The sequence below is a fragment of the Anser anser genome (genome assembly GCF_964211835.1).
Source record: "Anser anser genome assembly, chromosome: 6".
Classification (NCBI taxonomy): Eukaryota; Metazoa; Chordata; class Aves; order Anseriformes; family Anatidae; genus Anser; species Anser anser.
Window position 1 is genome coordinate 36,163,716 of NC_139726.1, and position 13,253 is coordinate 36,176,968.

Consider the following 13,253-nt stretch of genomic DNA (forward strand, 5'->3'; position numbering starts at 1 on the left):
CCCAGATTTTCTTTATTCTTCCCAGAGCAGGCCTATGGCAAGAATGGTGCAAAGAATCCTTCAGCATTATAAACAATTTGTCATCCTGGTCAAAAACAGAAATGGAGAAGAGAATGTCTTGGAGATACACCTTCACCTTGGGTGATTTTTATCTCTGTGATAGAATGGTGTGCTGGATTTTGGTAATTTTTTCCACTTACTTAATCCTAGTAGTAGTGAACATGAAGCTATTGCTCTCTTTTAGAAAAATGTTAGGCCAGTTTTTGATGGGATTAAATTGAGATTAACTTGACACTTGAACTCTGACCATACAAGCATTCATTGACTGCCCAAAGAGTGGGCAGGATATATGTTTAAAGAAACCAATAAATCCATAAAATCACATCAGACCTTGAATTTATGTCAGCTTCCGTCTGGTTGAAGTTTTAGACACGGGTCTTTGTGCCATTTGGCATCGTTCGCTCTAAAGACAAGGAGCACATCAAAACAGATTACTGCAGAGCAGTGAGAATTTATACCAGCACTACAGCTAAATGGCCACAGATAAGCTGATTGCAGCCTGCTGCTTATTTTTAGAGTGACACCAAATGGCACAAAAGGTGATGTGCAAAAAACATTTTAATATAAGAGCAGAGGGGATGGAAAAACCTCATAGGCATTTTACCAGTAATGGTAAGAATGACTGAGAAATTATGCAATGGCCCTCCAAAAGACTGCACTGAATTAAGATGAAATTTTTACTTGCTATGTGCCTTCCTCTAATGCAACCAGTTGATCTTGTCAAAATGCTCAGTAAAAGCCCAGTAAAATCAAGGGAGTTTCTGATCAGATGCTGTTTACCCTTGATCAGGAATGAATGATACACATTGCAGATTATAGCAAAACAAGTCTACCTCTACTTAAAAAACAAGTAAAAATGTAATTGGTTGAGTTGACTTCGGAGAGGAAATCCAAGATTAACATCCCAATACAAATGGTCATTCAGAAATATAAAAAACAAACATATATATAGGCCATGAAGTTGTCAAGAAATAGCTAACAACAGAATTGTTTCTTGTGTCCATCGGGTGGTTTTCCCAAAACAACTCTTACCAATCCAGAAACAGGAAAGAAACAATTCTCAGGACAACCTTAAGAAATAAAATTATTGACCCAACAACACAAACTAAACCAATTTGTTTTCCCATTAAGAGCTTTGAAACAAGAAATCTGTTCTGCCATTGTCCTCCCTGCCGTCCCGCAGCTGAAGGCGGTGGGGCTGTTGAGCAACAGCATCCATGATGGGATGTCACTGGTGCCTGTTTCAAAGCAAGGCGTCCGTGGCAGGGTGACCTTTAGGAGTTTCATGGAGAACATCATTCAAGGATGTCACCACGTGAGACTGAATAGAGAAACATAAATGTTGAACACAGGGCACTGTGACAGTCCCAGTCCCTTCAGATCACATCACCTTCGAGAAGAGCAGCAGCCTTCAGAAGATATGGAAGAAAAGTTGGAGCCCTTAACATCAATCAAACTTTGAAAGATTAGGAAAGAGCTATAACCTGTGAGGAAAATAAAAGCATTTTGAGTTTTACTTGGTCACCAATTATGCCCATAAGGATATTGTTTGGCAAGTGTTTCAGAAATTTCTAAACACCACAGAAAGGTTGCAGCATTTGGAGCTTACGAAGAAGAATGAAGGACACAAGCAGTGATTTGCTTAAAACACAAATACTTGCTTGTACTTGTGCAGACCTGTTGGGTTTTTGTTTGTTTGTTTTTTTTTTTTGTTTTTCCCCTGTTTTGTAATGTGACAGACTGGGTGGGTCTCAGAGCAGGGACAGTCTGGCTACATGGCATAATGGACCTTCACTTGAGAATCCAGCCTTCTCTATACATCGCCAGTGAAACAGAGAGAGTTTCCTTTCTCCAACACTTCTGACATAAAAGTACAGCATTATGGTTAACCAGCATTGTTTTATGCTGCTTTCTCTTCCTTGCTCTGCAGCTGAATAAAGAGGAAAAGGGCTGGGAGTGGAGCAGTGGCACTGTCCAAACGCCAGCTTTTTCGGCAGATGAGCATCCCTAGAAGCTTCACTTTCAGTCTAAAAGTCTTTTTTGCTCTGAAACTTTGGAAATCTGGGAACCATTCAGTTGCACTCCCATCCTATTGCACCCAGTAACAGCTCTTTCTCCTGCAGGCAATGGAGAAGGAAAGAATTTTTAAGACGACACCTCTCTGATTTTTCACAGGCTGAAGTTGGTGTTTTGTCAATGGAGGTTTCATCCCTGACGCTTCCATTCACCCACACAGGCAGTACAAAATTCGCCAGCTGTTTTAGGACAATTCCAGCTGAGCAAATGTCTGCAGGCTCAGCAGTTTAAAAACCATGTCATTAACCCACTGCTTTTCTTATATTTCTGCCTCTTTTCCTGATGCCTATGAAACACAAACTACTTCAGGCTTTTCGAGTCCTCAGCACTTACCTTGCTGGAGTCCACATGGGCAGAGTAGGCCCGTCTGGCTCAGCAAGCCAATTAGTTGATGAGGAGAGTCCATTTGTTTCCATTAGTGATCACACCATGGAATGAGCGTGTTTGATTTTGTTATAAACACCGCCTTAATACCAGACAGCAAGGCCAAACCACTTGCTTTGAGGTAGACGCTGGCATTATTTTTCTGCTCAGTAGATGGAAAGCAGGGATGCTTCAGGAGCTGGGATGGGTTCCTCAGGCTCCTTCAGTGTAGGGGAGAATGGGGCATTTCCACTGAAAATGAAGTTTGTCCTCATAAATTGGCCTCTTGGTTGAATAACATACAAAGTATTGCTGGAATATACAATAAATAGGTGCATTTAGTCTAGAAGAAATGCAAAAATACTTTCTGAAGTAGTCATACAGTAAAGCAAATAACCCAAACCAGGTCAGCGTAAGAAAGCATTGGCTTTGTACAATTAAAAGTCCCTTCCTGTCTCCAGCAGGCTTTGGATCCAGTCAAATTTAGGGGCAAGGGCTCCTTCATTTCAGCCTGTTAGGCTTGACTAGATCTAAGGTAAATAAATGCAAAACTTTTGCTTGACTGGTGGTGGTGGTGGTCACCAGATTCTCGCAGATCAAAGCTCCTCAGCTCTGCTGGCAACTGGGCTCTGTGAGTTTGCCACTAATGCAATAGCTGGTCATCTGCTTTGTCCAAAGTGGAAAAGCCTGTGGTTTTGGAGGACGCTGTTAGGAGATTTTTTTGTTTGCCACATAAATGTGGTCAAGTCATAATCACAGCACTTGCACAGGTACAAAGCCAAAAGCAAGTAGAAAGCAGGTCAGCTTCTCAGGTCATAGCACTTGCTAACAGATTTCCCAGTATCAATACTTATGTAATGTATGACATCTGTCATCCTCCAGGACTAAAATGACCGTATTTGCTTCTGTCTCTACCTATCTGGGCTCCTTAATGTTCCACTCTTAATGTTCACTCTCCTTCAAGACAGAATGGTGATTTTCCTTTCAGCTCTGCCTGATTTGTCTGCTTCCATATACAACTGCTACTCTGCTCAGAAAATGGGAAATAACTCAGAACTAGCATATGACAAACACTGTTACCATTTTTTTCTCCTCCTTTTTTTAGGCTGGCCCAGAGAAATACTACTCACAGCAAAATACAAAAATATTTTTAAATGTGAATGCTCAGTAAAAGGCATAAAAGCCAAGTTATTCAGGCTTTCAGATACTCTACAAAATTAATGATTTTTAAAATTTATCATAGATTGACACAGCTCCCAACAAGCCATCGCAATAACTGTCACAGAAACAAAGCTTTCCAGAGCCACCGCATTGAGGGCTTTCAGAAGCAGAATAAGATTTTGCATTGCCTTAGGCCAACGCTATTCAGTTCTAATATATTTTTGAAATCTTTGGCTTATATATATGTTCAGGAATCCATCAGAAAAGCTGGTTAAGGCAAGCATGCGACTGTTTTACCGCAAGTCTAGGAGCAGGCAAGTCAGCTTTTTTACGACCTTATGCTTCCTATATGTTGCTTGCCAGTGCTTTAGCACAAATCAGCTTTCCAAAGCATTTCAGAGCTAACATTTAATCTTTATGAGCAATGCAAAATGCATTATGTCATAACATGCTGACAAACGGATCTACATCTGAGCACAGAGGGGGTGTCTTGAATGGACTAAGTCCTCCCAGATGCGAGTTTCCTTTGGAAATCTATTTAATACTTTCATTCTGCCAAAGGCCACAACGATTTTCATTGCAACTCTCCTAGCTTATTTCTTAATTCATTTAACAATGTCCAGAAAGTTAGAAGCAAGTATGAATGTCATTACATCCAGATGGCTTCAAGCTTTATTTCCTCTTTCTTCCTGTTGAATGATGCCATCTACTGCAGAAAAACTGAATGGCAATCTTGTAAAAACAGAAATTTGCTTTATTTTTTTTTTCTTGTACAATGAGGTCAGTCATTTAGGTGTACATTACATGTACACACAATAACAGCATTAAATTCTTCTAGATCTGAGTAATGGTGTTTTTATTTAATAATTCTGTGCAAAACTGTGTTTTGCCCTAAGCTAAACAAAACTGGTCTCTTACCTTGCTCATGATGTTTGTAAATGAGAAGGACATTTTAACCTATGGAGGTGGAAAGTGTGTAAGTTGAGGTGATGCTGGGTACATTGCTGTACAGCAGATCCATGCCCAACTGTGATTTCAAGAGCACATCCATCTACCTACTTTCTTATGGACAGCAAGCTCTAGTCTTCCTAGTAGATTTGAATTTATTCTACTCCATGCAATATAATGCCTTCTGGGTCTTCTTGTATACAGTGAGCCACTCACTCATACACTGACCTACTCAGCTTCTGGTACTTCTAATTCAGGTTGGTTTGTTTGTTTGTTTTATGAGTCATTAAATCACTAAAAAAAAAAAAAAAAAAAAAAAAGATTTCATTTGTAATGCTGCTCTTGTTTTGTAAAGTACTTTTCAGCCTTCTTGTTTATTGGGAAGCATTTCTAATTTGTCTTGTCAAGTTTGGTATTTTTTGTTTGTTTGTTTGTTTTCAACACAGTGAATTATTGGTTTCTTCGAGGAGGAAAATGTTTCTTAGAGAGACAGTCAGCAATTAATCAAGCAGAGAATCAGTTTATTTACCTGGGACGCTGACGTGATTATGCAGGATGAGAGCTGGGAAACCAAGCAACTATTTAGAAACTAAATCTAACCTGAGAGACTAATGATGGATGTCTGGATCCTACCCTGAAATAAATATGACACTTCTTATCAGATATAGTGGCTGTTAAATGTTGTCCTCTGAAGCAGCACCTGATGCTGTGACCCTGTGTCCTGGAAATAAGACATTCTTCACCACCTCTTAGCCAGACAGGAGGTCTTGGTGGGCTTCCCCATTGCCCTCCTGTTTGAGCCCAGATAAAGTCTGAGTATGATGACATGAACTTCATGGGTGATACAGAGGGAAAAGTCAGGTCAATAGGGACAAGGAGATGCAGTGTCTGAAAATCTCATTTCAGTTGAGTGCAGGGCAGAAAAGTAAGTAGACTGTTCAGCTCTAAGACAAGAGGCTGAAGGGAAGATGAAAAGTACTTATGTATTATGAGAAAGATAGACCTGAGCAGAGAAAATGGGGAAAAGAAGAAAGAAAAGAAGCATGAGAAGAGAAGAAATGCGACCAAGAAAGACAGAAAGAAAAGCAAAGAATATAAAATTAGGCCAATGTGCCAATGTGGTAGTGGTACAGAGAATTAACAGAGATGAAAGATACTGCATGTGAGAAAAGAAAATAGGGCTGCATGACCAATAGTAATAAGCTGCAGTATAGATTTGGACTCAGTCTTGTACTACATAATTAGGACCATTACAACAATTTGATGGTATTCAGAGTTTTCAGTCCAGAGCCAGCAGTAATTTTAATGTCAGAACTCTAAATTACATTATTTGGTATCTTTTTGTTTTTCTTTTCGAAGAATGATGCGTAGTAGGCAACTTTACCTGGTACCAAAGTCTTAAGGACCGTGTAGGTACACAGATAGCTATTTCTCTATCCCTATGTGTTTGCAAACAGAATTATTTTGAATTATTCATGGAAAAAAAAATATCTTATGTCATTAATGAAGGCATTCACTGGTACTTATATTTGCAGTCTGAGACTCTAATACTTCTACAAAATTTACAAGGAACTTTGTTGATTATCTAACTTCGTAGCGTTATTTGTATATTACTTTATTAAATGGCTGAATTCTGGATCTGGTTTCTTAAAGAATACACAAACCCAAAGTTTAATGTTCAAATCTGTTTCCCATTAGTCTCCTCAAATTCATTATCTACAACAAATTTGATCAGTGGAATAGCTGCTGGAAGGAATTCACATAGCCATGGATATTACAGATGAACAACTTTCTGAAAATAGAGACTTACAGCATTTGAGCAGTCCAGATGACAAATTTATGGCAACCATTTGAGCAATTAATGCAAACATTCTTTTAGATCTATTGCATATGTCAGCTTTCGAAAACCATTTTGAAAACTCTTGATGCTCTCTATTAATGCAAGATGCTAGCAGCAAGAGCTCATGATGGACAGACCACTTATTCTGCGTCTATGTGCAAGTGCACATGTTGGCACTTAGGTGCCAATAGTATGCTCATTTGAGAGATTTGGCACACTTCCTTTTTATCTGCATCAGAGGATTCAATTGCTAATTACACTCAGTCTGACACTGAAATTACTCTAGACAGAAGATTATCACAGATTTAATTGGGCTTTGGATCAACTCCAGGAGGTTTCTATTGATGTCTATTTATAGATTCAGAGCAGACTCTGCAGTTAGTGTAACAGATCCTCCCAGTGTCTGAAAAGAAGCATTTAGCCTTTTATTGTACACAGATAAACTATATTACAGTAGAAAACAAAACAGACTATCTGAAAGCTTTCATGTTAATCCTCTTTGATTTGTAATATACATCTGTAATAATACTGAACATTATTTTTTTCTTTCTTTCCCATAGTCCTAGGAGGATGTACCCATCTTGGGCAGGTTTATGCTGACAGGGATGTTTGGAAACCAGAGCCGTGCCAAATCTGTGTGTGTGACTCCGGATCTGTTCTCTGTGATGACATCATCTGTGACGACCAGGAGTTAGACTGCCCCAACCCAGAGATCCCCTTTGGAGAGTGCTGTCCAGTTTGTCCACAAACAACACCACAGCCTACAAAAGTAAGTCGTCGATACAGTTACTTTGATGTCACCTTCTTCTTGAGCTAGGCCAATCTCAACTGATTCTCTCTTAGATAGTTTTAAATACTTTTCTTTTAAATACAAAGCATGTCACTTTATGACTCCAGGCAAATACTTAGAATGTGCAAATTTTGCCAAATCAAATAAAAAACACTGAACTTTCACTGAGTTTTATCTTTATTTTGGTAAATTCGAGAATATATCACTATGTCTGTATTCCAGCAGTGGATTGGTACCAGATCTGATAAAATACTTGTTAGCCCTTTGGATCATGCAGCTGAAAGCCTGAAGTCCTTCAACCTACTTTTCCATAGCCAACAGGCAAATAGAAATAGAAAAAAAAGAGGGATAGAGGGCAATGATTAGCTATTCATTTTTTCATTTTATGGCAAAACACAAGACTAATGCAAACAGCTTATTTGTCAACATCATGCTCAATGTAAATCCATGAAACTATTGCCAGCACAAATTTCACAGCATGCTGTGAGCCTGCATTTCTTATCATCTCAATTCTGTATCTTTGTATAGTAAATTTATTATTGCAGAGTTATCGCGTGACTTATTGCACTGTAAAGGAAAGTAAGCAGTATTAGCTAAAGCAGTTGCATCAACTTAACCTAATGAAAAAAAATATTGTTAGTGCATGGCAAATCTACCTAAACTGCCTCAGTCCTTGAGCTAGCTATACTGAAATCTGCATTGTAGAAATACTCAAAGGTCATCTGAACATTTCATCCTTGTTCAAGATCCATGAGATCTTAAAAAAAAAAAAAAAAGTATTAAAAAAAAAAGTTGAAGTATATTGATTTCCACAGGTACATCGACAGTTCTTAAGCAGGCATTTAAATGGGACAGACTCCTGAGATTTTCGTTGCTTCAAAGGTTGGGTTGTATTAAAAGAATTCTGATGAATGATCTGTCAGTATTTCAGTATCCCAACTTCCATTATGAATAAGAAATACAGATCCCTATAGAGTGATCTTTGTGTTCGTGTATGGAAGAGAGGAGAGACTGTGCATAAGAGAAAAAGAAAAGGCTGAACAGAGATGTGTAGACAGAAGAGGAAGGCAGAAGATACGCAATTATGGCTTTATAAATAGTGTTTCTGTTTAAACGTGAAAAGTCGCATACAAATGTGTATCCTAGTGTTGGTTCCATTATTCTAGTGCACTTATACGGCTTCCAGAATTGCCTGAGCTGCTTCACTGAACAGTTTGTAGCTGCACAAATGAGTGGTCCATACTAGCATGATGGAGATTCAAGCACAGCTTCCTCTCTCCTTGAGTCTTGGAGCTGCTTTCTGTTCAGTTCCTGGAGTAAGGGGTTGTCATTTCAGGACTGAAATCCCCAGGCAGGTTCAAACCCTATTTAATCAGTTCTGTGGTACCTTGTAACAAAGGCCATGTGGGCTACTTCCTTCAGTCTTCAATTTGCAAGAGTTTGGTCAGCCCAGTGGAAGCTGTCCTGCTGACCTTGGGTAATGGACAGGAAATCTCCACCTTGAAAGATCCAAGATCGTTTCAGCTGAATATCCTTTGCTATCACTAGCAGCTGAATTCAAGAAAAAAAAAAACTGTTCTAACATGCTAATTGAGAATCCAGATTGTAACCTATAGATGAGTTACTGATTGAAAAATAAATTAATTGGGGGAGTAGGTCTGAAAGAAAATGAAAGTTAACTATGTTATCACATGTATTAATGTGCTTTTTAGTAGACAAGGATGCACATAATTTGTCCTTTACAGACTTTCACGGTGGACATCTGTCCCTATCGTACTAAATGGTAAAGCCCTACTGACTTCATTAGCACCAGATTTTTGCCTGCAGTAGATGCACACACTTTATGGATGCGCCATGAATATGAAGATGAAAGACTGACTGAAAAAAAAAAAAGGCTTTTAAATGTTTTGAATACGAACAATTTTAATTTATTTGATAAAACTATATTTCAGTATTTAAATGTATTTTCCTCTTGTTTATTTTTTTCATATATATATTCAGTTTTCAGTTTGACTTTGTTTTTCTTTCTTAATTTAATTGCTTTTCCTTTTTTTCTAGCCTCCAGTCCCACAAGGCCCCAGGGGAGAACCTGTAAGTGCAGCTTTTTTTTTCTTTTTTTTTCCCAAGAAAACTAAAAAAATCAAGAGCCAGTTCTTACATATATACCATTCAAGCTGCAATATATACCATTCAAGCTGCTGAGATACCCAGCTTTCCTAGATGTCAGCGCTGTCTGCAGCAAATCTGTGCAGTGTCGTTACTTTGAAGTAATCTCTTTAGCTTCAACTCTTAATGATTCCAACTGGGGAAAAATAGACAGTGAGGAGAGTTTAGTCCAAACTGCATTGCATGTTATTTTTGTTGTTGTTGTTGTTTCTTCCCAGTAGAAGGAAAATCTATGGTCTCCACTTGCAGTATTACTTTCATATTCAGGAATGGACCTGTTTAATATTTCTGGTGTGCTTGATCAAATATTGGATGCAATAAGGCTCCAGCAGCTAATAAATATTTCCTCATTCAAACTTGCCTACTGTCTGCATCTTTCCTGAATGATCAGGCCTGTCCCTAATTATACTTAATAGAGAATGCTTCCCACCACCACAACCCCACAGACTTTGCTACGAATAGAAATATTCGTCCCACAATGCCCTTGCACTTCGAGGCAAGCTTTGATGTCTGTATCTGCTGTGTTTGTGTCCTTGCAGGGCCCTCCTGGTCCTCCAGGCAGAAGTGGTACCCCTGGATCCCCAGGACAGCCAGGGAGCCCTGGAGCTCCTGGTCCCCCAGGCATCTGCCAGTCGTGTCCCAGCATCAACGGAGGTGTAAGTCATCATTGTGTTCAGCTTCTACTTGTTGCCCATGAGCAATACTGTCCTGTGGACACCCACAGCCCTTGCCATGAAGCAGAGAGGCTGGGCTCTTGGGCTGGTGATGACTTCCAGAGATGACTAAAAAGTGGATGGGGAGGGAGAGAAGCTTGACTGTCTCTCAGCCTTTTCCAGTCCTCAACAAACCATCAGGAAGGTAAATAGACACAGTTGTGGCAAGCAGTCTGCAACTGGAAGGCACCCATGCTGAGGAGAAATTTTAGGCATTATATAGTCAATAGCAGCACTTCATTGACTTCAAAGGGCCATTATTTCACCAGGAAAGCTTGGGGTGAACTGGAAATAGGAGACATCCTGTGTCATGTGAATCACAGGATTGCCCTGATTGTTTTTGTTTTAAATAATACATAGGAGGGGGATTTTCAAAGGCAGTAAAGAATTTATCGCTTGTACCTTCACACATATGTTGTTTTCAAAGGCATTTGTCTCTCATTTGTGCCTTTGAAAAACACAGCTGAGTAATAGGTCAAGGTTTTGTTTCTCTGTAGTTTATTTGTTTTTCCATGAAATTTGGCTGGAGCACAATTAAATCTCAGTCTTATCTTATTTTTAAAACTTTTGGGCCAGATTTGATGAAAGACTTAGATGACTCAGAAATAATCTGCCCAGAAAGAACTGTGCTGGAGGAAGTGTGTCCCCTCAAGCTTAATGACAAAGCAACTCTCTCACTTTCCTTTATTTTGCATGTTTAACAAAGAAACATTCCTAGGCAACTAGACTGAAACTCATGTCCCCTGCTTGCAGAGAAGTCCCATTTTGGTTGCTATTTGTTGTGTTCCCTCTTTATTTTTGGCCCACCAAATCTTGAATTCTCTTCTGAAGAGCTGGGCAGACACAGAAGGAAAGCTCCTGAGGTCTTACTGGGGTGGTGGTCAAAACCCCTGAGTCCCCTGTGCAGCACCAGCATCACCAAGATTAGCTGGCTAGTAAAGAGGAGACTTTAATATTGCAATTTCATCTTTAGATGCCTAAAATTCTGTCCAAGCCCCATTTTGGACACCTTCCAGATGTACAGGCCATGATTTTCAGGCACAAGTGGCCTTGGTAGCTATGCTTAGCACTGTAGTATAATTGAGGAAATATTTTCTTAATCTTAATTTTTTATGCATGGGGCAGTGTTCTTTTTTGCACTCTAAGTGGTTCATGCTGTATTGCGGAAGATTTTAACTGCAGGTACTGTGCAGCTTGATTTTTAAGGTTGTTGATTCACAGTTAGCACTTAGTCAAGTGGTCCCACTGTCTCCCATGCAATCGAGCAAGCCCAACCTTATGAGATGGAATGGCTTTAATGCAAAACTGTTAAAATGTTATGATAAAACAGTTACTTTTGAACACAGGCCACTGTTCATCTGTTCATAGTGTCCACATACTCTTCCCACTCACAGGTGAGCCAAAACACTGAGGAAAGATGTCTTGGTTTTATTTAGTTCTGAAAGCAATCGTCAGGGAAGGACTGAGCTGCTGCAAGATGTGCTTGAGGTCACCTAACCAGCCTCAGTGGACATCACAATAATATACCAAGATAACTACCACTTTTGGCTTGGCAGATGCAGATACAAGAGAGGCTGAACTAGTCTCCACCTCCAATGCTGTTAAATCCTGGCCTGATGGCTGATATCAATAGCACAGGATCCTTCTTGGGCCTGGCCAGTGGAAGAGCTGGGTCCAAGGTGGTTTGGGTTATCAGACAGAACTCTGCATGTATCTGCACGTCAACCACCTATGTGCACTAATGCCATGTTGTTCAACTAAGTTCCCTAATATCTGCATAATAAAGTCAATGTTAAATAGAAGACTTACATAGGATCTCCTTGAAAAACTGATTGTAAAATTCAATGGTTGGGGCTTTTTTTAAGCAGTATTTGATGTAAGTGGGCATGTCAGAGAAGCTATCTGCTGTCACAAAGCCCCACAAGACATGTTTTCTCTAAATGCTTTTGACTGAACTTCCATTGGTTTCCAGACAGATTGTCAGAAGTGTTTAAACCAAGAACACAAAAGTTATTGGCTGGGCTTCTCTTATGGATGATGGTACTCAATGTATGCAAATGAGTTCTTTCTATTAATTTGCCATATAAATGTAAGAAAATACTTACTTGATTTGTAGCAAACATTTTTTCTCTTTTTTTTTTTTTTTCTGTTTTTCTCTATTTCTTTTACAGAGTTTTTCCCCACAGTATGACTCCTATGATGTGAAGGCTGGCTCAGTTGGCATAGGTTACCCCCAGCCCATTGTAAGATGATAAAGCCTTTTATCTGTCCTTTTTTTTTTTTTTAAAGAACAAACTTTTTGCTTGTAGATTGTGCCTTGGATGTCTATGTATCCTGATTATAATTTAACAAATTATGTTTTAATTTAATTATTGCCTGCAAGTGGAATGTGGTGTAAGACAGGAGTTTGCTTGGCAGCGTCATTCTAGAAAGTTGCTATAGATTATCTGTGGGTGCTTTGTTTTGGGGGTGGTTTTTTCTGTTGTATTTTTTTTCTTTTTCTCTCTCTTTCTTCCTTTTCATCTTTCTAATCTCTCTCTGATTCATTTTCTCATCCGGCCCAAGAGTTTACTTCTTTCTCCCTTCCATACCCTCCTCATTTATCTGTTTTGGTATCTACTACCAATAGCTTCCCCCAACCTCCACCACATTTTTATCCCTTCTACTGTCCCAAATCTTCCTTTATTCTTTCAACAGCATCCTGTCCTTACTCAGTGTGATTTTCCATACTTGTTCACATTTCCACAACTCAAATTTGCCTGATAACAAGTGAGAAAACCCCTGGTATAATCTCCTTTTCATCCCAGGCATCAAAGCTTTTCGCTTTTTATTATTATGATTTTTTTTACCCACAGCTATTCAGACTGTGTACTAAGGATCCCTGCTATGCCTGGCCCAAGTTTTTCACAATTTTTCTAGTGAGCTAAAGCTTGGATTGCCTGAAAGAGTTATGCATGAGCTATGCTTACTATATAAATTAAATGGTAAAGGTGTACCTCATGACTTTTCTTTTAGGCAATAGGATTTATAGATATTCACCACCGTTGACATGGATCGTTCTTGCAGCAGTGATATCATACTGATATCTTTAAGTGTCTTTCTTGATTCAGGCAATCTGCTATGTGATGGATGTGAT

General features: G+C 39.2%; 1 protein-coding gene across 1 annotated transcript in view; it reads left to right on the top strand.

Moving 5' to 3' along the window:
- COL3A1 (collagen type III alpha 1 chain) overlaps window positions 1-13,253 on the top strand; it is a 51,441-nt gene that overhangs the window by 9,170 nt on the left and 29,018 nt on the right. The window contains exons 2-5 of the mRNA XM_083842869.1: window positions 7,009-7,217; window positions 9,297-9,329; window positions 9,944-10,060; window positions 12,289-12,360. Coding sequence (XP_083698995.1) covers window positions 7,009-7,217; window positions 9,297-9,329; window positions 9,944-10,060; window positions 12,289-12,360 — 431 coding nt within the window. The remainder of the gene's footprint in view (window positions 1-7,008; window positions 7,218-9,296; window positions 9,330-9,943; window positions 10,061-12,288; window positions 12,361-13,253) is intronic.